Source organism: Molothrus aeneus, chromosome 15, assembly GCF_037042795.1.
Source record: "Molothrus aeneus isolate 106 chromosome 15, BPBGC_Maene_1.0, whole genome shotgun sequence".
Taxonomy (NCBI): Eukaryota; Metazoa; Chordata; class Aves; order Passeriformes; family Icteridae; genus Molothrus; species Molothrus aeneus.
In genome coordinates this window covers 16,655,057-16,681,286 of record NC_089660.1, presented here as the reverse complement: position 1 = coordinate 16,681,286, position 26,230 = coordinate 16,655,057, and the positions used below count along the sequence as shown (strand labels likewise).

General features: G+C 58.1%; 2 protein-coding genes across 2 annotated transcripts; one reads left to right on the top strand and one right to left on the bottom strand.

Moving 5' to 3' along the window:
* Window positions 1-23,036, top strand: ARAP3 (ArfGAP with RhoGAP domain, ankyrin repeat and PH domain 3). The gene is made up of 33 exons (XM_066560006.1): window positions 1-1,036; window positions 1,601-1,656; window positions 1,960-2,033; window positions 2,815-2,885; window positions 7,162-7,431; window positions 9,307-9,376; window positions 9,797-9,917; window positions 10,121-10,308; window positions 11,702-11,808; window positions 11,910-12,109; window positions 12,251-12,336; window positions 12,885-13,067; window positions 13,278-13,440; window positions 13,750-13,881; window positions 13,954-14,110; window positions 14,238-14,340; window positions 14,540-14,738; window positions 14,826-14,889; window positions 15,675-15,838; window positions 15,972-16,184; window positions 16,977-17,082; window positions 17,557-17,704; window positions 17,861-17,929; window positions 18,219-18,293; window positions 18,386-18,500; window positions 19,172-19,300; window positions 19,469-19,602; window positions 19,744-19,826; window positions 20,034-20,069; window positions 20,514-20,577; window positions 20,724-20,861; window positions 21,141-21,179; window positions 21,828-23,036. Exons 1-33 carry the CDS (start codon window positions 6-8, stop codon window positions 22,392-22,394), a joined length of 5,355 nt encoding a protein of 1,784 aa, XP_066416103.1. The 5' UTR covers window positions 1-5; the 3' UTR covers window positions 22,395-23,036.
* Window positions 23,037-23,248: 212 nt separating this feature from the next.
* LOC136562839 (proteinase-activated receptor 3-like) lies at window positions 23,249-25,272 on the bottom strand. Its single transcript, XM_066559866.1, has 2 exons — window positions 25,176-25,272; window positions 23,249-24,315 (listed from the first exon to the last, which is right to left on the bottom strand). Exons 1-2 carry the CDS (start codon window positions 25,270-25,272, stop codon window positions 23,249-23,251), a joined length of 1,164 nt encoding a protein of 387 aa, XP_066415963.1.
* Between the last annotated feature and the right edge of the window lie 958 nt (window positions 25,273-26,230).

The following is a 26,230-nucleotide window of genomic DNA, read 5'->3' as shown; positions in this document are numbered from 1 at the left end:
GGGCCATGAGCTCCCCGTGCGGGCCTGACTCGGATATTGCAGACTGGCTGGCCAGCATCCACCTGGAGCGGTACCGGGATGTCTTCAAGCAGCACGGATACCACGTGGCCAGAGATGCCACCTCTCTGGACAGCCACCACCTGCAGCAGATCGGCATCACCGCCACCGGGCACCGCAAGCGCATCCTCACCCTGGCGCAGCAGACTCGGCTGCTGAGCCAAGCGCGGGGCAGAGCCGCGGCAGGAGACTCCCATTGCCGAGGCACGGAGGTGCTGGATGCCCCCCAGGAGGGCAAGGATGCCATGAGAGCAGAGCCGGGAGGGACCAGCGACGCCTTTGGGACGCAGCCGCGTGTCACCGTGCCGGGCCAGGCACCGCCTGGAGCCAAGGACGCTGCTCCTCCCGCCCCGAAGCCGGTTCCCAAGCCCAGGACGGTTTTCCCTCGCTCAAAGGCGGAGCAGGGATCCGTGCCCGTGCCCCCGGCACGCCCCACGGTGCCAGCGCACGGCCCGGGCAGCGAGCGGGCACCAGCAGCCTTTGTGGTACTGGAGGGCTTCGTGCCAGGGGAGAGCTCCACGGATTTGGAGAGCCCGGAGGCGGCTCCGGGGGCAGCTGTGACCATGGGCGCGATCGCGTCCCGGCTGCGAGGGCGGGACAGCGCTCGGGAGGAGACGCGGCCATCCCCGAGCCACGGCCAGAGCCTGGAGACAGCGGAGAACAGACAGACATGCCCCCCGTCCGTGCCCAGCGTGCCCCCACGGCACAGGCACAGGGCCCTGGCAGCCCAGCCCAGCCCTGGCAGTGCCCAGGAGGCTCCCCCGGGCAGGAGGGAGCCCTCGCCGTGCCCCAGGGCAGCCTCGTGTGAGCCGGGCTCGGGGCAGCCCCGGCTGGAGATGGTCTCCAATGTCATCTACGAAGGACTCGAGCGCCCGGCGGCAGCCGCGGAGGAGCCGGGAGGGGAGGACGGGCCCCGGGGGGAGGGAGTCCCGCCGCCCCCCGGCCCGTGCCCGCAGGAGCACAGCCGGCCGGAGGACAGGTCTGAGAGAGCCCATGCTTCCCCTCAGCGCCGAGGGAGGGGCGCAGAGCAGGCAGAGATGAGGGTGCAGAGACCCCCCCAGCCCCGGGACTCCCCCCAGAGCTGCCCCCAGGTGCTGACGAGCCCCTTTCAGCACCCTCGCCGTGCCTTCCCCGAGCTCTGGTGCGGCAGCTGGGATGCCTCTGGGATGACAGGACGGCCCTGGGCCCCCCGATGGCTCCTTGTGGATGCAGGGGGAGGCTGAGCCCTTTCTGTGCCCCTCTGGCAGCAGGGCTGGGGGTCCCCAGCATGCTGAGGGGGTGGCTGAGTGAGGTTCTGGAGCTGCCCCTGCTGGGAACGAGGTGGGAGATGTCAGAGGGGGGGAGATGCTGCGGTGGGAAATGCCCCACAGCGCCAGAAAACGTCCCAGCAGTGCCAGGGTGGGAAGAGGAGGGAACAAGGAGGGCGCGGGGAGAGGGGAGGGGACGCTGCACATCCCAGGGGACAAAGCCGGGCTCGGGAGCAGCCAGAGCGGCCACCACGGCCCCCATTCCGGGCACATAACCCTGTCCTGTTTCCCTGCAGCCCTGGCTGGCCCGGGGCCCTGCCCCCCATCCCACAGAGAGCCACCGGCAGGCCAGGTGAGAGCCCGGGGCACAGCAGGGACCGCGGGCTGCCCGGGAAGGGAGAGGGCGTCACCCACACCCCTGCCTGCCCCCGGCCCTGCCCCTGCCCCTGCCCCTGCCCCTGCCCCTGCCCCTGCCCCTGCCAGGACCGGGGTGGCCATGCCAGGCACAGCCCAGCCCCTGTGCCACTGCGTCACTGTGTCACTGTGTCACACTCCCTGGGTGTTGGGGGGCACTGTGGGGTCCCTCCCAAGGGCTGGCAGTCCTGGCTGCTCTCTGCCTCCCCTCTGATGCTCTCCCTGCCCTCTCTGCCCACAGAGGGGAACGATCCCCCCATCACCCCCTACAGCGAGACCATCTTCGGCCATGTGGGGCTGCCCCGGGAGCCAAAGGTGAGGGGACACTGGGGGGTGGTGGCTGTCCCCTGCTGTCACTCTGCATCCCACCAGCTGCTGCAGAGCCCGGAGCTGCAGCTGGGGAGGCCACAGTCCCCAGCAATGCCCAGGGAAGGTTCTGCCCCAGAGGGTGCTGGGCACTGCCCAGGCTGCCAGGGAATGGGGGTTTAGCATGGCTTCCCAAGGAATGGGGATGGATGCAGGAGCTCCACCAGCCCAGCAGGCACAAAGGGGTCGTGGCAGGAGCTTCACAGTGCTGGGAATGTTGGAGGGACACAGGGAGGGAGCAGCTGGGCTGGGTGTACAGCAGGGAGCAGGATTTAGGATTGGGGATCTGCCTGGCTTCCTTTTGCTGCCTGTGAAGAGGAGAAGGAGGTGATGCCAGGGGTTTGAAGACTTGTGGTGGTGGCCTGTGTGACATTCCCTAAAGCAGGGAAGCCCCAGCCTTTGTGCCATCACACAGGACTGGCTGAGCCTCGGGCTGCTGGTGGCCTTGGGGCTCCTGAGCACTCCCAGAGATGCAAACCCCAACAGCCCTGAGTGCCCCAGAGCTGGGCTGCCAGAGCTCCAGGAGCCTTTGGCCACCAGGGATGCACAGGGAGGACTGCTGGGGGGTCTGGGCAGGGACAGGAGCTGGGCTGGATGTGTCCTTCCAGCTCAGGAGATTCTGTGGTTTTGGGTTAGGGTCACAGGTGAGCCCCTGCACTGAGGGCCAGGCAGGCTCAGGGGCTCTGGGATGGCACAGGGCACAGCAGATGTGACCATTCTCTCCTCCCAGGGTGTTGGCAGCTCCTCTGAGCAGAGCTACGAGGCCGTGTCCGAGCTGGAGCTGGAGCGGGAAGGCTGCAGGTAGGGATCAGCTCCTGGGGCCTCAGGGGCTGGGCTGGGGACAGGGGACAGGGCACAGCCCTGGGGACAGCCTGAGAGGGAATGGGGGTTTTACCCCACAGCAGAGCTGGTCAGGAGCCTCTGGGATGGTGTCAGCAGCCTCTAGAAGGGCTGATGGGTTTGGAGATGAGCAGGAGCTGTGCTGGTGGGAGATTTCTGAGCCACAGCTGGGGCAGCACCAGGGGCACTGCACACCTGTACACCCAGAGGAACCTGGGTTTGGCCTCTGGGAATAGGGAAACGCCATGGGGGATGGGGATTACTCAGAAATTAGGTGGTTCCAAGCTCCAGATGAGGGGTTGTGCAATCCCTGAGGGCTCCAGCAGCATCAGATCAGCATCTGCTGCTGCTCAGGCACTCTGTGGTGGAGGACAGTGAAATTGTGAGGGGCACCTTTAAAACACTTTTGAAATGTACTTTCCATAACTCCTGATAGCATCTCAGAAAGAGGAAGGAAAGCTGCTCTTCCCATTTCGGATGGGGAGGGTTCCTTTTCCTGTGTTGCTCAGTGAGGAGGAGGTGAGCTGCAGCTCTGTGGCCTTCAGCCCTGCTGTGGCCTTGCTGGCCACTGCATGTCCCTGTCCTGCCTTTCTGCCCACTCTGGGGACACTCCCAGTGCTCTGGGTGTGTGGCACTGTGGTGGCACCTGATCCATGGCACAGATCAGAGCCACGGATGGGGAACTGCAAAGTTTTCCACCCTGTGATATTACACACTTCTAATCAACTACACAGCCGTAATCCCAGTGCTAGCAATCAGTTGTGGAAGCCTTTTCCATGGCCTCAGGTCACATGCAGTGCTCTCCTGGGAGTCAGAGTCTGTCTGCACAGAAAGTCTAAAATTCTCAGGCTCCAGAACTCCAGCACCTGGGAATTGGAGTTTTGTACACAGAAATACTGAAATCTCCTGTGGAGCCTCTGAATCAGCTCAGAGAGGAGCTGGGCACTGACCTGTCTGCATCCAGTGGCTTCCAGGGACTTGGGATCCAGAACATCCCAAGGGAACTGGCCAGGCACTGGCAGCTGTGGGGTTTTGCAGCTGGCCTTGCTGAGAAGAGGCAGGATGTGACCATCAGCAGTGCCAGGGACAGCAGTTCACAGGTTTTTTTCTCCTAGCCCAAGCAGGGCTGGGGTGTTGAGAGTGGAAGAGGAGACAGAAAAGCTCTGAGACCCTTTTGCCCTGTGTTTCCAGCCTCCATACCCCACTCCAGCCCCTCTGGTCCCAGCCCATTCCCTGGAGCAGAGCTGTGGGGTCCAGCTCAGCTGCTGGGGGGCTGCTGGCCAGCCCTGGCCGCCTCTGTGGGACCTCCTGATCCTCCCCTGCAGCACTGGTGTTTCTCCAGTCCTCATGCTTGTGTCACTGGGAATGACCAGGTGTCCTCTGCCCACCCATCCACTTTGGGTCATGGCAAATATTTCCCAGTCCCAAACCTCCGAGAGGCCCTTCTGCCCCTTTTCCTCCCTGTGGTACCTCCTCTTGCCCTCTTCTGGAGGAGCTTTGTCTGGCCCACGCTGCTCCCTGGCTTGGGGTGTGCAGTGCCAGTGTCAGGGGTGAGCAGAGCCACCTCACCTGCAAGAAAATACCCCAGAAAGAGGAAGAGGAATGCAAAATTCCTGCAAACTGGGAGCTGAGGGTGCAGCAGGAGGGATTTACCTGCTCTGAGTCTGAGCACCCCCATCCACGCTGGTGATGCTCAGCCCCCTGAAATGCTGGTGCCCTGCTGCAGCCCCAGCAGGACACAGAGGTGGCACAGCAGTGTCCCTGTCACCCCACGGAGCTCAGGGGACGGGGTCACACTCACCAGGCACTGTGGGTGCCTGATGCTCAGTGCCCTCTGTCTCTTTGCAGCTTCATTGATTGTAAGGCCCGGCTCAGGGAGGGGCTGCCGTGGATTTTTTCCCGTTTTCCTCTTTTCCTGCCCCATTCCGTGGGTCTGCCTCCCTCTCAGCCCTGGCACTCAAGGCTGCTGCCTGCCTGTGACTCGGAGTCCCCCAGCCACACCGTTGTTCCCTGTCCAGTCCCTCCTGAAGCATCTGCAGGCAAGGCTGGGATTCCAGCCGGATGAGTCACCGTGCTAAGGCTCTGTTGTGCTAATTAAACAGCGATTCTCCTTGTGCTCCGAGCCTCGAGGCCAGCCAGGGCCATTTCTTGTCTTTCCTGGAGCCACTCCAGCCGTTTTCCCTCTCCATCCCCTCCTCAGCCCTGGCCCTACCCCGCTTCTCGGCAGACCCAGCTGGGATGGCTCCAGCACCTTCCCAGGCAGATTTTGGGTTTGCTCCTGTCCCACGTGGATCAGGGACAGCCGATCCTCAGAAGGTGCCTGTCCAGGGCCTGTCCTAGGATGAGGCAGTGCCCAAATCCAGCTGTTGGCAGAGTTTAGGAGTGTTTTGGGTCCTTCCCCTGGTCCTGAAGCTTCTCATGAACTTACACTGGAGACGCTTTCTCACATTCTGTGGGATTCTTCTCCAAAAATGTCTCCATCTCCAAGGAGGGTTCCTACAGCTCATCTGCTCCTCTCCCACATGGTTCTGCCCCTTGCTCCTTGGCTCTGTCTGATGTCCCCTCTCAGGTTTTGGTTGATAATTGCTGCCCTGAGATGTGCAGGATGTCTCTGTTTCGGCCCGCGTGGCTGTAGAATGAGTCTGAATTTGTTTATTAATTCTTATCTATAAAATTTTCTTTCTGCCCAGCCGAGATCTGCTCAGCAGGGCAGCCACAGGCACTCTGACCGTTCCCAAGGTGGTGTTGTCCTTTTATACCACAAACTATGTATAACATATTTACACTTAATTCCCAATACCTACCACCCATGTTAGACAGTGCACTTCTACTCTAAACCAATCCCAAAGTGCCAGCATCACAGCAGAAAATGGAGAACAAGAAGAAGAAGAAGAAAGGCTGGACATGCCCAGATTCCTCCATCTTGTCCCATAACCCCCATACCAAAAATCCTAAAATCGATATTTTCACCCTGTGATAATTTTATTATTACACTATTCAAACTTCTGTGACTTTCATGTCCTCATACAAAGCAGGTAATTTGCTCCAGGGGTCAAAATCAAATCCCCAGGTGCTCTGGGCTGTGTGCCAGGGTCTCTGAGCCCCCCAGTGGGGTCCTGGCAGCTCTGGGCACCCAGAGGGATGCACTGAGTTCCAACAATCACCCAGCTCCTGAGGCTGAAGCAGTGATGGCCAAGGGAGTCCTTCCAGTTCTCCTCATGGCCCTGCCCCATCACCCACCCTGTCCCCTGGAGATGCTCAGGTGCTCCTCAGCCAGAAGCTGGGACAAGTCTTGGATTGTCCTTGTTGCCTTTTTAGGAGCCTTCTCTTCGCCCTGGCATTGGATTCCTCAGGGGAGTTTGGCATGGATGCTGTCCTGTGGGTGCTGGGGTGTCCCAGGAACTGTCTTCCTCCCATCACCATTGCACCTGGGCAGGCCCCTGTGACCTCCTGGGACTGTCAGACATTTCCCAGCACATTTCCTTTCCAGGGAAAGAAAAGCACTGGATGAGAGGGCTGATGGGAAGGGGCAGGTTTGCAGTTTATTTTTATAATTTCCTTTTATTGTTATGGCTGGAGAGCCCCAGCAGGGCTGGTGGGGGTTTAGCATGGATTCCCAGGAACGGGGATGGATGCAGGAGCTCCACCAGCCCAGCAGGCACAAAGGGGTCGTGGCAGGAGCTTCACAGTGCTGGGAATGTTGAACAGGGAGGGAGCAGCTGGGCAGAGAGCAGGATTTAGGATTGGGGATCTGCCTGGCTTCCTTTTGCTGCCTGTGAAGAGGAGAAGGAGGTGATGCCAGGGGTTTGAAGACTTGTGGTGGTGGCCTGTGTGACATTCCCTAAAGCAGGGAAGCCCCAGCCTTTGTGCCATCACACAGGACTGGCTGAGCCTCGGGCTGCTGGTGGCCTTGGGGCTCCTGAGCACTCCCAGAGATGCAAACTCCAACAGCCCTGAGTGCCCTAGGCAGGCCAGGCTGAGGCCAGGAGCAGTGCCAGGTGTCCCCAGACAGGGTGGCATTGCCCAGGAGCAGTGCCAGGTGTCCTCAGATGGGGTGGCATTGCCCAGGAGCAGTGCCAGGTGTTCCCACATGGGGTGGCATTGCCCAGGAGCAGTGCCAGGTGTCCCTAGGCGGAGTGGCATTGCCCAGGAGCAGTGCCAGATGTCCCCAGATGGGGTGGCATTGCCCAGGACCGTGCTGTGGTGCCCAGCTCCCTCCCAGCCCCTTTTGGCACAGGACCAGCAGCGAGTGCAGCAGCGAGGGCCGCAGCGAGGATGAGGAGGGCCGCAGCCGGCTCATGGAGCGCGTGGCCCACACCGACAGCGAGGGCTATTCCACAGTGGAGGCGCCGCGGGCCCAGGGCTCCCCGTTCAGCCTGCCCGCCCACCTGTACCCCGACGAGCTCCTGGACGACCTGACCATCTCCCCCTACGCCAGCTTCACCTCGCTGTGCGAGCCACGGCCCACTATGCTCAGCGGCTGGCTGGACAAGCTGTCCCCTCAGGGGTACGTGGGGCTGCCGGGGGGTCACAGCTTGGCTGGACAAGGTGTCCCCTCAGGGGTACGTGGGGCTGCCAGGGGGGTCACAGCTTGGCTGGGCAAGGTGTCCCCTCAGGGGTACATGGGGTCACAGCTTGGCTGGACAAGCTGTCCCCTCAGGGGTACGTGGGGCTGCCATGGGGTCACAGAGGGCTCGGGTTGGGAGGGACCTGAAGGTTGTGCAGATTTTTCATCACTCGGGGTCACCAGTTGTGGTGGTGTTCACAGGGGTCACAGGAAGAGGGGAGAGATGAGGATCTGACTCCATGTTTCAGAAGGAATTTATTATTTATTATATATATTTCAGAAGGAATTTATTATTTATTTATATATTTTTCATATATCTGATATATTTATTATATATTTTAATATATTTTTATATATTTATAATCATTATAATTATTCATATATTTAATATATTAATTATTTATTATTACTATTTATTATTTCAGAAATAATTCATTATTTATTCATATTATATATATTTATTATATATTTATATATTTATATGTTTATATATTTTATATACTTTATATATCTATAATTATTATAACTATTGACATATTTAATATATTTATATATTTATTATTCTTTTTTTATATTTCAGAAATAATTTATTATTTGTTATATATATTTCAGAAGGAATTTATTATTTATTTATATATTTTTCATATATTCGATATATTTATTATATATTTTTATATATTTTTATATATTTATAATTATTATAATTATTGACATATTTAATATATTTATATATTTATTATTATTTATATTTCAGAAATAATTTATTATTTATTCATATTATATATATTTATTATATTTATATATATGTTTATATATTTTATATATTTAATATATCTATAATTATTAAAATTATTTCTATATTTAATATATTTATATCTATTTATTATTCTTTTTATATATTTCAGAAGGAATTTATTATCATTTATATATCTTTCAGAAGGAATTTATTATTTATTTATATATATATATTACATATACTTATTATATATTTTTATCTATTTATATATATAAATGTATATTTTAATACATTTATAATTATTATAATTATTTCTATATTTAATATATTTATATGTATTTATTATTATATATTTCAGAAGGAATTTATTTTTTATTTATATATTTATATGTATTATATATTTAATTATAATTTTAGATATTTTATATATTTATATATTTAATATGTTTATAATTATTATAACTATTTCTGTATTTAATAATTTATATATATTATTAGTGTAGTATATATATATTTCAGAAGGAATTTATTATTTTATGATATATATTATATTAAAACTATGCTAATAGAACAGAAGAAAGGATTTCATCAGAAGGCTTGAAAGGAAGGCAGAGAATGGAATGACAACAAAAGCTCCTGACTCTCAGAGAGTCTGAGCCAGCTGACTGTGATTGGCCATTAATTAGAAACAACCACATGAGACCAATCCCAGATGCACCTGTTGCATTCCACAGCAGCAGATAACCATTGGTTACATTCTGTTCCTGAGGCCTCTCAGCTTCTCAGGAGGAAAAATCCAAAGGAAAGGATTTTTCATAAAACATGTCTGTGACATTAAGATCATCTCATTCCACATCCTGCCATGGACAGGGACACCTTGCACTATCCCAGGTTGCTCCCAGCCCCTTCCAACTGGCCTGGAGCACCTCCAGGGATGGGGCAGCCCCTGTAGGTAAAGCTCCCTTGGGCAAGGAAGAGGAACCTCTTGGGTGCCCCTCTGTGCAGCCCTGCCTGGGAGGAGGAAGGGTCTATGAGGACCAATCCTCCCCTTCCCAACAGTTTTTCTGCCATCCCAACAGGAACTATGTCTTCCAGAGGCGCTACGTCCGTTTCGATGGGAAGAACCTGATGTACTCCAGCAGTGAGAAGGTACCAAAGGCACAGCAGGGCAGGGTGGGGAGGCTGAGCCTTGACACCGCCTGGGGAGCTGCCACATCCCCTTGGCCTCCCCTTGTCCTTCTGGAAGGAGCCAGCAGTGCTCTGCCATCACCAGGGTGGAGCAGCCAATGCCTGGCAGGCTCCCAGCACAGCCTCAGCCATGGGGAGCCCGGGATAGCAAGGGTCCCTCTGCCAACAGGGAGCAGAAAAGGGGAGATCCTGGTGGAAACAGGGATAACCATGGATCCACCCCTTCCTGGATCCCCAGCACTCACCTGGCTGCTGGTGCCCGCAGGCTGTGCCGTGAGGCAGCACCAGCAGAGCACCCAGGGCATGTGGAGGATGTGCCAGGTCATGGAGGTGCCCTGTGGGAAGGGCAAAGGGGGTAACCCCACCTGGGGCTCGTTCCAGGAGCCCTATCCCAAAGGAGTGATCCCGCTGTCTGTGATTGAAATGGCTCGTTCCACCAAGGACAACAAGTTCCAGGTCATCACCAGCCATCGGATCTTTGTCTTCCGTGCTGAGAATGAGGGTGAGTGAAAACCTGGGCCAGGGCCTACCAGCCCTAAGTACCCATCCCTGCCTCCCTTCTCCAGGCAGAGCACCCTCCCTACAGGCAGCTCTCACCCCATCCCCAAAACATCCCCTGCTTCCCTGCCTGCCCTCTGGGTGCTCTGCTCCATGCCAGGGCTGTGGGGAAGGGCTCAGCCCCGCTCCCTCCTGCCTGGTCCCCAGCCCAGAGGAATGAGTGGTGCTCCACGCTGCAGAAGAAGGTGATGGAGCAGCGCCTGGTGGGGTCCCGGCCCCGGCCTGCCAACACTGCCCACTGCCAGAAGTCAGGAACCCTGGAGCTGAAGGGCCACAAGTCCAAGGTTTTCGCAGCCCTGAGCCTGCCGGAGATGTGGCTGTACAAGAGCGAGCAGGTTTGTGGCCAGACCCCCACGTGGGATGAGAGGGGTGGAGGGAGCTGAGGCAGGGCTGGTGCCAAAGGGAGAGCAGAGAGGAAATGGGTGGGCAGGAAAAAGGGCATGGCAGAGCAAGAAGCTGGAGATCATCATCTCCACCAGGCATTTTGGTCTTGGTCACACCAAGCATCCCAACCCATCCCAGGGCAGCTGCATCAATGGCCACGGAGTCAGCAGCAAACACATCTGCTGCAAGGGACACTCACAGGGACAGCTGGTCCCTGTCACCTCCCACGCTGCTGCTGCTGCTGCTGCTGCCCACAGAATAGAATACCTCACTTCCTTCCTGCTGAATTTTCTTAGCACCCCTGGTTTTATTTCCATCACTTCACTTGCAGGTGCCTGCTGTGCACTAAGCAGCATCAGCTCTGAGGAGCTGGCTCAGGTTGATATTTGTTTTATGAGGGTCCCTGACTCGACTCCCCAAAAGAAAGGGACCTGGTGTCTTGGTTTGAACAGCCAGGTGTCTGCTAAGGAAGAGATCCTCCCCTGAAATGGAAAATGCAAACCCCTTCCTCTGAGTTGTTAAAATTTTGATATTAAGAGGCTCTCAGCCAAAGATATGGGAGCAGGAATAACAGTTCTTTACTAGGAAAACTAAAAATACAAATGCAATAGCACAAACAAAAACTAAACCAATGCCAGAGTCAGAGCAGGCCCTGTCCCCTGTGTGTCAGGGGGTGGCACAGCCCCATCCCATGGGGGCTCAGCCCTCCTGCAGTGCCAGCTGTGGCTCTGCTGGAGCAGGGATCCTGCACAAGGGGGGAGTTTTCCTCTGCAGCTCCAGGGCTGCTGGAGATGGGCCTGGGCTCCCTCTGGCAATGCAGGGCAGCAGAAGCTGCTCCTCTGGCAATGCACTGGGCAAAGGCTGCTGTGCTGTGCCAGGCTCACATTGGATCCAGGTAGGAATGCTTGGCTCCTGCCCTGGGCGCAGCATCTCCCCATGGGATGCTGGAATTGGATCAGCCCTGCAGGGACACTCAGTGGCCATGGACAGCAGAGATCTCCTGCAGGGAGGATTGGCTGGGGGAGAGAGAAAGAACAAACTGCCCATGGACAGCAGAGAACTGCCCCAGCAGTAATGGATGGGAAATAGAATAGAAACCACATCTTGCAGCCCAGGACACATGGGTATTCACATTTCAGGGGCTGTGGGCAGAAGCTGCCTTTCATTTGAAGGTGTTTGCAGGGTGCTTTATGTCAGATGAGAGGTGGCTGAGGGAGCGGCAGGGGCTTGTCCAGGCAAAGCAGAAATGGGATGCTGGGGATGCCATGGCTGCAGCCCCAACCCCACAGGCGTGCCCAGGGTGGTGCCCAGCAGAACCAACAGTGCTGTCACCCTGAATTGCAGTTCTTCAAGATGGGCATTGCCATGTGCTTCATTGAGATGCGCGGCTCCACCATCCGCGAGGCCAAGAGCCGCAGCTTCGAGCTCATCACCCCCTCCAAAACGTTCAGGTACGCTGGGATCTGGGCGATGGGCAGGGAGGAGCAGCCCGGGGCTGGGCTGGGCGCTGATGGCTGCAGCCCCTGAGCTCTGGCTGTGCTGGTGCTCCCAGCTTCGTGGCCGAGTCGGAGAGGGAGAAGCGGGAGTGGATGGAAGCGCTGCAGGAGGCCATTGCTGAGATGCTCTACGACTACGAGGTGGCAGAGAAGATCTGGTCCAACAAAGCCAACAAATACTGTGCTGACTGCTGGGCTCAGAGTCCTGACTGGGCATCCATCAACCTGTGCGTGGTCATCTGCAAGCAGTGTGCAGGTGGGACAGCTCCTGGGGGGCACAGGGGCATCCTCGGGCTGGGCTGGCCTGGCCAGGCATGGTCTGCCTGGGGTGTGGGCATTACTTGGGGCCCAGTTCCCTGGCAGGATCAAGGGGTGCTGACTCTCCTGCTCCCTGCAGGGCAGCACCGCAGCCTGGGTTCCAACATTTCCAAGGTGCAAAGCCTGAAGCTGGACACCAGCGTCTGGTCCAATGAAATTGTGCAGGTGAGACACTCAGGGGTGCAGTGAAATCGTGCAGGTGATAGGCTTGGGTGCAATGAAATCATGAAGGTGAGGCACTTGAGGGTGCAATGAAATCATGAAGGTGAGGCACTCAGGGGTGCAATGAAATTGTGCAGGTGATACACTTGGGTGCAATGAAATTGTGCAGGTGAGACACTCAGGGGTGCAAGGAAATCATGAAGGTGAGACACTCAGGGGTGCAATGAAATTGTGCAGGTGAGGCACTCGGGTGCAATGAAATCATGCAGGTGATACACTTGGGTGCAATGAAATTGTGCAGGTGAGACAGGGGTGCAAGGAAATCATGAAGGTGAGACACTCAGGGGTGCAGTGAAATTGTGCAGGTGAGGCATTTGGAGGTGCAATGAAATCATGCAGGTGAGGCACTCAGGCATGCTGTGCTCAGGGGCCAGGCTGCTTCTGGCGGGGCAGCAGCATCCCCACAGCCTCCCTCAGGATGCAGGAACACCGGGAACGCTGCTCCTCCTGCTGACCCTGGGGCTCGCCATGACCGCGGGACTGTCCCACAGCTCTTCATCGTGCTGGGAAATGACCGAGCCAACCGGTTCTGGGCCGCTCGGCTCCCCACCACCGAGGCCATCACCCCGGAGAGCGGCGCCGAGCAGAGACGGGAATTCATCGCCCGCAAGTACCGGGAGGGACGGTACCGCCTGCCCCACCCCCAGTACGCCACTCAGGAGGAGGTGCTGCAGGTAGGGGACACCTCCAGGGGCTGGGAGCCCCCCAGAGCTCCTGGTCTGAGGTGCCAGCCCCTCCTGCCTGGCTGCGTGTGCTCACTCCCTCATGCCAGGCAGATTTTGGGAGGTTGTGCCCTGGTTTGGCTGCCTTGGAGCAGCCCTGGGAGGGAGCTAGGGTCTCCATAAGCCAGGGCAGGGTCCCTAAATGTTCCTGTCTCACCCCAGGCGCTGTGCTCTGCAGTAGCAGGACCAGCCCTGCTCAAGACCATCCTGCAGTTCTTCTCATCCTCGGAGGCTGCTCTGGCCTCTGACCCTGCTGCCAGCGAGGCAGCCCCGGGGGCCGACCTTTGGTGGGGACCAGAGAGCAAAAGGCCCAGGAACCTTTCAGGTAAGGAGGAGCCTTGAGCCCCACCTGGCTGCGGTGGAGGAAATTCCGTTTTGCTGCTGGCCCTGCCCCTCCTGGCATGGCCCAAGGCCAGGGACACTCAGGGTGTCAGGTGTCGTGGCTCCCTGGGGGACTCATCCAGTTGAAGGATTCCTCTGGAATCTCTGATTAGCAGGTTCCTCTGGAGTCCCTTTTCAGAGAACCCCATGCCTGCACACCCCGTTGCCTACACCTGCATGAGGGGGATCTCCCTCTGTACCCACAATTTGGGGGTGCCTTCTCCCCCCCCACCCTCTGTACTGTGTCCCACAGGGAGCCCCCGAGCACAGGACCCGGGTCCCGAGGGTGTCTACAACGAGATTACCCAGCCAGTGACACACAGCGGGTACCTGTACCGGGCCACGGCCCCCCCAAAGCTCCCAGGGGCCAGGAAGAGCAAAGAGGGTGAGTGTGGGCAGCGTGGGAGGGCAGGCAGAGGGTGCCCACCCCAGTGCCACTGAGCCCCTGTTCCTGCAGACTTCCAGCGCACGTGGTGCTCCCTGGAGAGAGCCCTGCTCTTCTTCGAGACTGAGAAATGCACTGAGCCCCTGGGCCACATTGACAGCGGGGATCTCATCTCCCTGGGGGTCAACAAAGCCCACCAGGCACTCACCAGCCCTGGTCCCACTGAAAGGTACCCCCGGCCGTGCCCCCAGTCCTGCCCAGAGAGCGTGGGACACGCAGACAGCAGGGCTGGGCTCCCTGCTCTGGCTCTGGGGGCAGGGACAGGGTTGCCCTCATGGCTGCTTCATCCTCTGCAGGTTTCGCTTCACCCTTGAGCTCTTCCTTACTGGGGAAAAAGTGCAGCAGCTGGGAACTGATGGGCCCGAAACGCTGCAAGCCTGGGCCAGTGCCATCGGCAAGGTGAGCCAGCCCCAGCGTGTCCCCAGACTGTCCCTGCTCACCTACTGTGACTCCTCACAGCTCCCCATGCCCTTCATTCACTGTGGGAAGCGCTCTCCTCCCTTTCCAGGGCTCCTGTCCTCCCTGGTGAGCTGCCCCCATCCTCGTGGGGGTCAGCCCTTGGGATGTCTTCACCCCCCTCATCTGTTCCATCCCACAGTGGTTCACCCCCGTGAGCTGCCACTGCCTGCTGGGCTACGAGTTCCAGCGCGTGGGCCAGCTGCGCTACAAGTGCATGCTGAACCCCGAGCGCTGGCAGAGGGCCTTCTTCATCCTGCAGAAGAGCCACCTCTTCATCTGCCCCGCCGAGGAGGATGGGGCTGAGGACAGCATCAACCTGCGGCGGCTGCAGGAGCTCAGTGAGTGCCGGGAGCTCAGAGGGCCGGGACGGGCACCGTGGGGCAGCCCTGTGTGGCTCTGACTGCTCAGCTTCTCGCCCAATGCAGGTCTGGTTCCCCCCACGGACACCCCGGAGAAGAAGGAGCTGCTGGTCCTGGTGGAGATGGGGAGGTGAGTCCTGGTCGTGGGGGTGATGGGGAATGAGCCAAGCGACCTCGGCATGCTGCCCAGGGCAAAGGCACTTTGGGATGTGTTGGGATTCAGGTGTTTGTTGGTTCTTATCTATGCCACAGTCTCATAAACCCTGAGTTCTACAGCACTTCACTCTAACAAAATAAAAAATGGAGCCCCATCTCTCTCTCTACAAAGCCTTTTAAGGATAAACTCTCCAATTAAGAAATGACACCTAAATTATTTTTACTTTTAACCCAATAACCAACCACCCATGGCCCGCAATGAGGACTTTTTTATTCAATTACACAAAACCACCCAAACCCATGGAGAAGAAGGTGAAGAAGAGCAACTAGCCTCTGCCCTAAAACCTCCATCTTGATTTATTTATATTACTATATTCTAAAACCCCAAACCCTAAGTTTCCCACCATGTGATATTACACACTTGTATTCAAACTCCACACTCACAATCCCAGTTCTGTCATTCCATTTTGGAAGCCTTCTCCATGGCCTCAGGTCAATGCAGTGTTCTCTTGGGGGTCAGTGCCTGTCAGCACTGAAATTCTCAGTAGCCAGGGTTCCAACAGGAATGGGCCAATGCTGATCCCAAATCCCTGGTGGGGAAGTTACAGGGACAGCAGGGCTGAGACTGAGTGCCTTGCAGGGGTGTTTTGGTGGGATAGGGTGTCCCTCAGCTCAGCCTGGCTCCCTGTCTCAGGCAGGAGGGATAACCTGCCCCTGGGACTACCCTCATTCCCTCTTTTCTGCCCTTGTTGTTCTCAGGACATTTTACCTGCAGGGCTTGTCGCGGGCAGACTCGGCAGCGTGGTACAGTGACATCCAGGCATCGGCAGGGGGCCGGGGCAACGCTCTGAGGGACCAGCAGCTGAGCCGGGGGGACATCCCCATCATCGTGGACTCCTGCATTGCCTTCATCACCCAGTACGGTGAGCCCAGCACCCTCCAACACCTCGGGCTGGCCAGCAGATCCAGGCAGGAGGCACCGCTCCGGGGCCACCAGTTCCATGAGGGATTCTCTGAGCAGGACCCGGCCCCTGTGACCCCGTGTCCCTGTCCCAGGGCTGCGGCACGAGGGGATTTACCGCAAGAATGGAGCCAAGTCCCGGATCAAGGTACTGATGGAGGAGTTCCGGCGGGACGCCCGCAACGTCAAGCTGCGCATCAGCGACAACTTCATCGAGGATGTCACCGACGTGCTGAAGAGGTTCTTCCGGGAGCTGGAAGATCCCATCTTCACCCTGGAGCTGCACCCGCAGTGGAAGGAGGCTGCAGGTACCTCCTCACCCAGCCCTGCTCTGCACTGGCTTCCCTGTGTAGGAGTGACAGGACGGTCGGGATGGATGGAGACGAGAGATCTCTGCAGCCAGGTCATGGAACTTGGGGTTTATTGCAAAGGGCCTGGGTGCAGGGCCCTGCTGGGAGCTGCCAGGCACAGCTCAGAGCAGGCCCAAGAGAAGAGAAGGGCAGAGAGGATGAGAGGATGAGAGAGTAAAAGCATAAGAGAGTAAAAGGGGTAAGAGCGTAAAGGGGTAAAAGAATAAATGGGGTAAGAGAGCGAGGTTCCCGTTACAATACAATAAATCATCATCTGTGTTGAATATTCTGATTCTCACTAACCAATCTAGTCCAAGATACAAATCCTATAACATTAACATACAGCCTATAAGAATCACTACATTACCATCCTGTGTTACATTTTAAACACTAAAAATTCCTTTGGGCCCCTCTGCCAAGCTGGCAAGGTCTGCTCAGACCCTTGGGGCTGTCTGCAGGCAGAGGGTGTTGTTCCATCAAAAGGGGATTGCCTTCAGCTGGCCACACCATTGTTTTCCAGGTGTTCAGTAACTGAAGGATCTCAAAGCTTGCTTTCATTTCAATCTCGCTTATAGTTTCCATATTCTCAAAATCTTTTGCCAGACAATCATATTTATAAGGCTTTCCTATTTCATCTTCCCCAACACCCTGGGGCCAGTGTTTCTCTGGATGGGTCCTGGTGCCAGCCTTGGTACTGTGTCACCTCTGGATCCGCTGGGTTCAGCCAGGATCTGGTTTTCCTCTCTCCAGAGATCTCCTCGAAGCCACAGCGCTTGGAGCGGTACAAGGAGCTCATCCATCGCCTGCCTCGCCTCAACCACAAGACCCTGGCTGCGCTCATCGGACACCTCTACCGGTCAGTGGGGCCCCCCAGCCAGGGTCCCCTGGTCCTGCCAGCCCTGTGGGGTCTCCCTGCTGCCCAGGGAGTGCTGGCTCCTATCCCTAAGGGACAGGGAGGGCCCATGCCCTGCTCCACCCACACAGCTGGTGCTGGGACACCTTGAACATTCCCAAAGTCATCCTGAAGCAAGGGGGAGCAACAGGAGGTTTGGGACTAGGGGACACCACCCTGTAGGATGTAAATGTCATCCAGTGCCCCCAAAAGACAGAAAACACTCAATTCCCATTGTGACTCAGAGTTTGAGGTAGCGCCGTTGTCTGGTTTGATGTCAGAGGGAAGTTCTCAAAACAGGAACTGCCCAGTTTGGAGTTCCCACTGCTGAGGGGCTGGGGGTATCCAGGCTGTTTGTATGAGGCAGAGGAGGGTGGCTGGGGCTGAAACCCTACCCTGAGCAGGACCAGCCCCTCACCTGTGTGCTCCTTGTGCCAGGGTGCAGAAATGTGCAGACCTCAACCAGATGAGCACCAAGAACCTGTCGCTGCTCTTCGCACCCAGCCTCTTCCAGACCGACGGCAAAGGGGAGCACGAGGTCAAGGTGATGGAAGATCTCATTGACAACTACGTCAGCATCTTCAATGTAAGCAGGGGCCTGCAGCCCCCTCCGTGCTGGCCCTGACCCCTTGGATCCCCCCATAGCCCCACCTCTGCCTCCCCCTGTGTCCCTCCACCCTGGCCCTGTGTCCTCAAGCTGGATCCCACTCCACGCTGACCCTGTGCACCCTTCCTCTGGCAGATTGATGAGGATCAGGTATCCCAGATGGATCTGGAGAACAGCCTGATCACCACCTGGAAGGACACCCAGGTACTGGGAATGTGCTTGTTGGCCCCACCACATCAGGGACCCCTGGGCTGAGGGGACTGCCTGGAGGATGGGGACACTCCCAGCTGCCCACCATGGATCCCCACTGTCCCATATCCTCATTTGGGAAAGGATGTTCCCCCTCTTATCTCCCCTGTGCCCCCCACCCTGAGGCTCCTGCCTGGGGGAGGAGCAGCCCCAGTTTCCCAGGACACCATCTCCTGCCCCAGGAAAGTGGGATGTGCTCAGCACCCACACCAACATCTCACCAATGCCACCACTGTCCCCACAGCTCTCCCAGGCAGGAGACCTCATCATCGAGGTGTACCTGGAGCAGAAGGTGTCCGACTGCTGCGTCACCCTGAAGGTGAGTCCCGGAGCACGTGGGGAGGGAGCTCCTGGCTCCCCTGGGACCCATCCTGCACCACCCACTGCAGCTCCCCGTGTGTCCGGCCCCAGGTGTCCCCCACCATGACAGCAGAGGAACTGACCAACCAGGTGCTGGAGATGCGCAATGTGCCCGCCAGCCTGGACATCTGGCTGACCTTCGAGGCGCTGGAGAACGGGGAGCTGGGTGAGCACGGGGAGATGGCCCAGGGGGTGCTCCTGCCATGGCCAGGCTGGTGAGGGGCAGGCGTGGGGGACAGCGAACCAAAACCACCTAGAACAAGAACCCACCAACCACAACCGAGTCTTTGCTACAACAGTAATTCTAGCTCAACTATTCATCCTCTTGGCCTTCTCGGCCTCAGAGCTAAATGCTCTTTTACATCGCATTCAAAGCCACCCTAATCCCCACCCTCATCCTCATCACACTATGAGGGAACCAACCAGAACGCCTAAACGCTGGCATTTACCTCCTATTTTATACACTCGCCAGCTCACTCCCACTACTCATTGCTATCCTCCACCTGCACAATCAAATTGGTACACTGTACTTCCCAACACTCAAACTTTCACATCCTACATTAAACTCTTCTTGATCAGGCCTGGCTGCAAGCCCAGCTGTTCCACTAGCCTTCATAGTTAAAGCCTCCCTATAAAGCCTGCATCTGTGACTGCCTAAAGCCCACGTAGAAGCTCCCATTGCCGGTTCCATACTGCTAGCAGTCCTGCTTCTAAAACTTGGAGGTTATGGTATTATACGAATCACAATCCTAGTAAACCCAACATCAAACCGCCTTTCTGGTGGTGGCAGAGGGGACAGGAACTGGCACGGTGGTGAGAGTGTCCCTGTGTCCCCAGAGCGGCCCCTGCACCCCAAGGAGAAGGTGCTGGAGCAGGCCTTGCAGTGGTGCAAGCTCCCGGAGCCCAGCACCGCGTACCTGCTGGTGAGGAAGGTGCCCATCGGTGAGGGCAGCTGTCTCTTCACAGGTAAGGTGGCACAAAGGGACCCAGCCCCTCGGGGTGTCCCCACAGGGGCACAGCTCTGCCTCAGCTTCCCCTTGCAGCCATCAGGGGCACATCACCGATCCCACAGTGGGATCCCCCTGCAATGCCACCCTGCCAGCCCCCTGACCCTTCTGTCCCCATGCTGGGCAGGTGCCAAGCGTGAGACGCCCAAGTGTGGACTGCTGAAGTGCCGGGAGGAGCCTCCCAAGCTGCTGGGGAACAAGTTCCAGGAGCGTTACTTCGTCATCCGGGACAGGAGGCTGCTGCTGCTCAAGGAGAAGAGGGTAGGGGGGATGCTCTGGGATGGGCCTCAGCCCTGGGGGTGGCATGAGGAGCCTGGGGACAGCAGCGGCACAGTGGGGACTGTTCTCCTGGCAGGGAGGCTGGCACCAAGCCGGGCTGACCTACTGGATGTCCTTTCCCAGAGCGCCAAGCCAGAGCGTGAGTGGCCCCTGGACGCTGCCAAGGTCTACATGGGCATTAGGAAGAAGCTGAAGCCACCAGCTCAGTAAGTGGGACCTTCCCAGGCATGGCACTGGGGCAGATATCCATCCCTCAGTGCCTGCTCCTGGCACCCAAACCCAGCTGCTGGAGTACACCTGGACCCAAAGCCTGTTCCCATGGGGCGAGCTCAGCCCCCTGCCCCACTGCCCACAGACCCCAGGCTGTGTCTGAGCTTGGCACTGCTGGCCTACAGCCTTGTGTTCCTTTCCAGGTGGGGTTTCACGCTGACCCTGGACAAGCAGCAGCTGTGAGTACCTTCCCCTCCTGTCCTGGGGCTGGGGGAGGTCGAGATCTGTCCCCAGTTTTGGTGGGGGTGGGACAGCCAGGGCCAGGGTTAGGGTTGTACAAGGCCCTGGGGTTGGGGCAGAGCTGGGGCTATTGAGAGGCAGAGTGGTGGGACCACATTGTCCCTGGCACAGGATGGGAGCCAGGCTCCAGGGGCCATTCACATCCCTGCCTCACAGCCTTCCTGCTTCCCCACCCACCCCAGCACCCCATGGGTGGTGCTGGGTGCCCTAAAAGCTCCCAACTTGCCCTAAAGCAGCTATTTGGGCACACAGAGATTTTCAGAGATTTAGCCCTGAGGGGTGTAGATGAACCTGAAAGCCCCAGGCTTATGGACAAGGTGACAAGGTGACACGGGCCCCACTGGCCCCACTCCTTGGCAGCTTCTCCACTATTTGCTCTGCAGGTACCTGGTGTGCTCAGGGCAGGCTGAGCTGTGGGACTGGACCACCAGCATCCTCAAGGCTCAGGTGGGTGCAGGCTGGCAGTGCCACCCAGCTGGGCAGGGCCGGGAGGGGGCTGGCAGGTCTGGGAGGGGGCTCACAGGGGGCTGGCAGGGGGCTGGCAGGGGGCTGGCAAGGCGTGACCCCCGTGCCCACCCTGTCCCTGTCCACAGCACGATGACCTGCGCCCCGTGGTGCTGCGCCGCCGCTCCTCCTCCGACCTGGCCAAGCAGAAATTCGGGACGATGCCGCTGGTGCCCCTGCACGGGGACAGCACTGATGCCACCATGCTCTCTGCCAACCAGACCCTGGTAAAGCCCCTGCAGCTCCCCCTGCCCACAGGTGCTCCTGCACCCATCCTGCTCCTTGTACCCGCCCCAGGACCCCGTGCCCACCGCTGGGCTGGAGAGGCTGGCGCACCGATGGGTGCTGTGTGTGCTGTGTGCCATGCTCGTGTCCGTGCCCGTGTCCGTGGCAGCTCTCCGTGCCTGCAGGCTCCTGCAGCCTCTGCCCTCCCCTGCCTGCCCAGGCAGCCGTGGCCCTGCTCTGTGCTCTCCGTGCTCACCCCTGTCCGTCTCCTCTGTTTCTAGCGCCGCCTGCACACGCGAAGGACTTTGTCCATGTTCTTTGTAAGTACCTGCACACCTGGAGCACCTGCTGCTGGCTTTGCACTGTGCCAGGGCTCACCTGCAGCATGCCACAGGCACTTGGAGATGTGCCCACCTTGTGTGGCAGACGAGGGGGTGCCCACTGCTCTGCATGTTCCCTGCTTGGGGATGTGGGTCCCTGCATGGTTCCCGTGTGGGCAAGCAAGGGCACACCAGTCCAACCCAGTTCCAGAGCCTCTCCCGTTGGGCACACATTGCCCATAGGGTATCAATGGAAGAAATGTGAGGAAAGAGGTTTGGGTGTGCCTTGCCATCAGGTTATTTCCAAAAAGGCCACTGGGCCACTAAACCACATCTCTCCTGGCCTTGTGCTCTGCATGGGATCCACCTGCCCACCCCACCCTGAACGCTCTGCCAAGGGGTGCTGGGCTGGTGGCATAGACCATGCCCAGGCAGGGACCAAAACTGCCCCTTCCTCAGCCATGGGGAAGAAAGGGCAGCAGTGCCTGAGCTGAGGAACCTGGTGGAAGACGGGTCCCCTGCAGGTGTCAACCCCATGGTGAGGGACAAGGATCCCAGACAGTGCAGGGAGGGCAGGGTGAGGGGGACAGAGGGGTACAGCTGAGCTGTGTGGACAGTGCCCCTCACCCAACCCCCTGCCCTCCCCAGCCCATGAAGATCCACCAGGACTCCCTGGAGGAGCAGCAGGAGAAGGAGGCAGACATCGATCCTGTCTATGAGGAAGTGGGGAACTTCCCCGAGCTGGCGGCGCTGGACCTGGGGCAGGGGCTGCTGGCAGAGCTGGCGTCTGTGCCCCCCGTGGACAGGTCCAAGAAGCCGTCCCCGTCCCCTGAGGAGCCCCCAGGCACTGCCCTGCGCTCCTCACTGCCTGCCAACCCAGCCCAGAGGGTGACAGGGCCCTCTGTCACCAAAGCCGTGTCCCTCGAAAGGGGCTTGAACCTGGAGAGCAGCAAAGCCCCGAGCCCGGGGCTCAGACCCACCAAAACGTCCTCTTTGGAGAGGAACATGGAGCCTTCCCTGGCTCTGGGCAGGGACTGGGAGCAGGCAGCCACACCAGGGAGCAGCCCCACTGCAGAGACCTCCCTGGAGCTGCCCAGGAAGAGGAGCTTGCAGCCTCCCTCTCCCATCAGTGACAAACTAATGCAGGAGCTCAGCAGTGTCATCCTCAGGAAGAGCGATGGGCAACCCCCGGGGCCTGGCCAGCCGGTGACGTGACCTGCTGTGCCAAAGGGGTGGCCACCGACCTGGGGTCAAGCCGTGCCCGGTGGCAGAGATGATGGGTACCCCAGTGGCAGAGAGGATGGGTACCCCACACTCCCACATCGTGGAAGCCCCACCCTGCTCCTCCTCCTCATCCCGGACCAGGCTGGCAGGCTGGGATTGGGAACAAAAGGGACAAGTGGCGGCCAGGATGTTGGGCCGTGGTACCCCCTCGTGGGAGGGCTGGGACTGCTGCCACACACTGTGCCCTTGCTCGTGGGTGGCACACCTGTCATGGAGCCCAGCACCGAGGGACACAAGTAAAGGGGAAAACAAAACAGGAACGTGGTGCCCGCATGGTTTGGCAGCACAGCACCGTGCCAGCAGGGGCATGGGGTGCCTGCCAGCACGGGGGCACACAGCGTGTCCCCTCCAGCTCTGGGCCTGTGGGGCAGGGCCAGCACACCCAAGCCATCCCCCCTTCCCCTCTTGCATCCACTGGGGCATAGTCTGGGGGGACAGGGGGAGCAGCAGGAGCAGGGCTGGCCGTGTGTGCCTGGCGTTAGTCCTGGCAATGGAGGGCAGCCCCTCCTCTGCGAGGGTGTTTGTACCTTTCCTGCCACCAGCAGGGAGAAATAAAGGTTTATTTGTACTCTGGAGGGTTTGGTCACTGCAGGAGGAGGGGTGAGGGATGCCAGGGTCTGGCGGGTGGGGAGATGGGGGTGCCAGGCACCCAGCTGAGGGTCCCAGGGGATTGGGCAGCGCTGATGTCACCAGGGGGGCAAAACCGAGGCAAAATCCTTGTGAACCTCAATCCAGATACAAGTTTTTGCCCAAGTCTATTGTCAGCCCTTCATGGTGGGCATGCTTCAGGCTCCCCCATCCCCTGGGCAGGGGGACACAGCCTGGCAGCCATGGCTCTGCTCACTGGACCTCAGGGGCAGAGCTGTTTTCTCTGTGGACCTCCCCGACGAGGCCTCGAGGCCCCGCAGGCAGCGGCCTCCAGCATCCTGGAGCCAGCCCCGAAAATCCCGGGAGACGTAGAAGTAGATGAAGGGATCAAAGCAGTTGTTGCAGGCGCTGAGCACCAGGGCCAGGGCGTAGGAGATGTAGGTGCCGTTGTTGCAGCCCGTGGGCTCCAGCAGGTAGTGGATGAAGAGCAGGACGTTGCTGGGCGTGAAGCAGAGGATGAAGACCAGGAGGACCAGGGCCAGGACACGGATCACCTGCCCGTGGCTCCCTCCCTTGGCCAGCAGCCGTGCCAGGATGCAGCTGTAGGAGATGATCATGAGCACGAAGGGCAGCCCAAAGCCCAGCCCCACCAGGAACAGGAAATAGTAGCCAAAGAACCTTTGGGTTTCCTTTTCAAGCACATCATGGCACGTCGTGATGTTGAGGCTGGAGATATCGTGAGTGTGGGAGCGCAAAAGCAGAGGGCTCATGCCCAGCCCCACCAGCAGCCAGATGCCCACAGAGATGCCCACTTTGCCCCTCGTCCAGCTGGAGCTCTTCCACAGGAAGGGGTGTGCCACGGAGATGTAGCGCTCCAGGCCGATGCAGGTGAGGAAGAAGATGGAGCTGTACATGTTCCCGTAGAAGAAGGCCACCATGGCACGGCACAGGTAGTCCCCAAAGGGCCAGTGGTTGCCCAGGAGGTGGTAGGAGATCTTGAAGGGTAGCAGGAGGACAAAGAGCAGGTCGGCCCCAGCCAGGTTGAGCAGGAAGACGGCGCTGGAGCATCTCCTGAAGTTGGTGGCCAGGACGCAGCAGGCCAGAGCATTGGCTGGCAGCCCCACCAGCAGCACCACGGAGTAGAGGGCGGGCAGGAGGCGGGTGCTGAGGGTGCTATTGAGAAAATCTTCCTCGGAGGCCTGGGAGCACACGTTCTTCTCCTGGGGAGTGAGGGGGAGCAGGGCTCGCCCTTTCTTGTTGGGCACTGCGGGGACACAAGGCATCGGGCTCAGCCAAGGGCAGGAGCTGTCACCCCTCCCTGCAGAGCCAGCACTGCACACAGGAGGTGGCATCTCCCTGTCCCGTGGCAGGGGAGCCCCCAGCACCCTGCTGCACTCACCCTGCAGAGCTGTGCCCCGTTCTGTGCCAGCCCCCACCGCAGCAGGGCCAGCCCAGCACGGTGCCCTGCTCTGAGCCTGGATGGGCTCTGCTCCCACAGCCCTGGTGCTGCTGGTCCTACCCAGCCTGGCACAAAGGGATCAGGAGGGCAGCACGGGGCTGGGATAGTCCCAGCCGTGTCCCCAGCTCAGCTCCTCACCACAGACAGAGACATCTCCTCATCCTCCTGTGGTCAGGGGATTTTCGTTGCGTGTAAAGAACTAAAGTGAAGAACAGGAAGGTCCCAGGACACCAGAGAAACAACCCAGGATCAAATCCCTTTTCTGGCTTGCTCAGAAAAAGAAACCAGACAGGCTCTACACGTCATCTCCAGCTGCAGAATTTCTATCCTGATGGTCCCCAGAACACCCTGCCCCGGGGGGCTTTGGTTACATCCAACACAACTCCCACAACCTCTGCCCCCTCTCCACATCCAGGGGATGGAAAATTCAGGTTACAAGAGCAGCAATCTGAATTTTGCTGCCAAAAGGGGAAATGCTGGCTGGGTCTCAGGTCTTCACTCAGATTCTCAATGTGGACACAGAGGGAAGGCAGCAAGAGCAGGGTCCCAAACTCTCCCCATGGTACCTAGCCATCACCTCCAAGTGTCACAGGACGTGATGTTGGGGTGTCCCAGTGAGATGTCCCTGCCCTACCCCATTACCCCAGACCCACTGAGGCACTTACCTGAGGAGGGATGGGCAGCAGAGCCAAGCCAGGCACAGCTGAGCAGGAGGGTGACACAGGCAGCAGCAGAGGCAGGTGACAGCACCCTCCAGGACATCTCTGCGGAGTGGCCGCTGTGCCAGCCAGGTCTGCACCAATGGCACAGGGCTGGTGACACGGCGGGGCTGTCACCCGTCCCTTTCCCTGCTGACACCCCCCTGTGTCTCCACCACGTCACAGCAGCGTCCTGCCCACATCCCTGCGGTGTGGCAGCCAGACTGAGGCACGGGGTCACCGCCAGTTGTCACCACAGCGAGCACCCGGGGCACGCCATCGCCAATGGGGGCGAATTTCCAACTGCGTCACACGACCACACAGACTGTGGGGAGGAGGAAGCAGCGGTGGGCAGCTGAAGGCAGCCAGGAGAAGCACAGCGGGGAGATGGAGCTGTTTGTGCCCCGTGCGTGGGACAGGAAGGTGGCAGCGGGTCCCCAGCCTGGTGACGTGGGGCCCTGTCCCACTGCAGCACTGCAGGGCTCTGGGCATCCTGCCTGCCCAGCCCTGTCAGGGCCACACAGCCCCAGGATCCATCACTGGGGCCAGGCTGACATGCTGGTGTCACAGCTTGGTGTAGATGGTGCCAGCCTGCATTGTCCCCTTCCTGTCACCAACGTGGCTGGGTGACCGCCGGTCCATTTTTCCAGCTAAGGAGGGGAATACCAGAGCCAGTGACACATCCCCAGCCCAGCCTTGTGCATTGTCACACACCCAGGGACCAGGACATGCACAGCCAACCCCAGAAATGTCATGGGAGGAGAAAGATGGGGACGAATGGGACATTGGGGAGAGCCACGAGCTGTGTAGGAACAGAGAAACCCAGACAGAAAGAGAAGTGAGAGATGAAGGGGGTGGGAGAGTGTTGGGATAGACAGGGACTGGTTCGGGTCCCTCATGCTTCCAGGTGGCCCCCAGTGAATGCCACTGCTCAGCTCTGTGCCCCTGTCCCCACAGCAGGGTCCTGCCAAGCCTGGGGCTCTGTGTCCTCCCTGTGATGTGGGACCCCACACGTCCCTGTG

Coding starts and splice junctions, on each gene's coding strand:
- ARAP3 (XM_066560006.1), top strand. CDS start 6: ATGAGCTCCCCGTGCGGGCCTGACTCGGATATTGCAGACTGGCTGGCC. Junction 13,882..13,953: donor GGCCAGGAAGAGCAAAGAGG/GTGAGTGTGGGC, acceptor CTGTTCCTGCAG/ACTTCCAGCGCACGTGGTGC. Junction 20,070..20,513: donor ACCCTGGACAAGCAGCAGCT/GTGAGTACCTTC, acceptor TTTGCTCTGCAG/GTACCTGGTGTGCTCAGGGC.
- LOC136562839 (XM_066559866.1), bottom strand. CDS start 25,272: ATGTCCTGGAGGGTGCTGTCACCTGCCTCTGCTGCTGCCTGTGTCACC. Junction 24,316..25,175: donor TGCTGCCCATCCCTCCTCAG/GTAAGTGCCTCA, acceptor GTGTCCCCGCAG/TGCCCAACAAGAAAGGGCGA.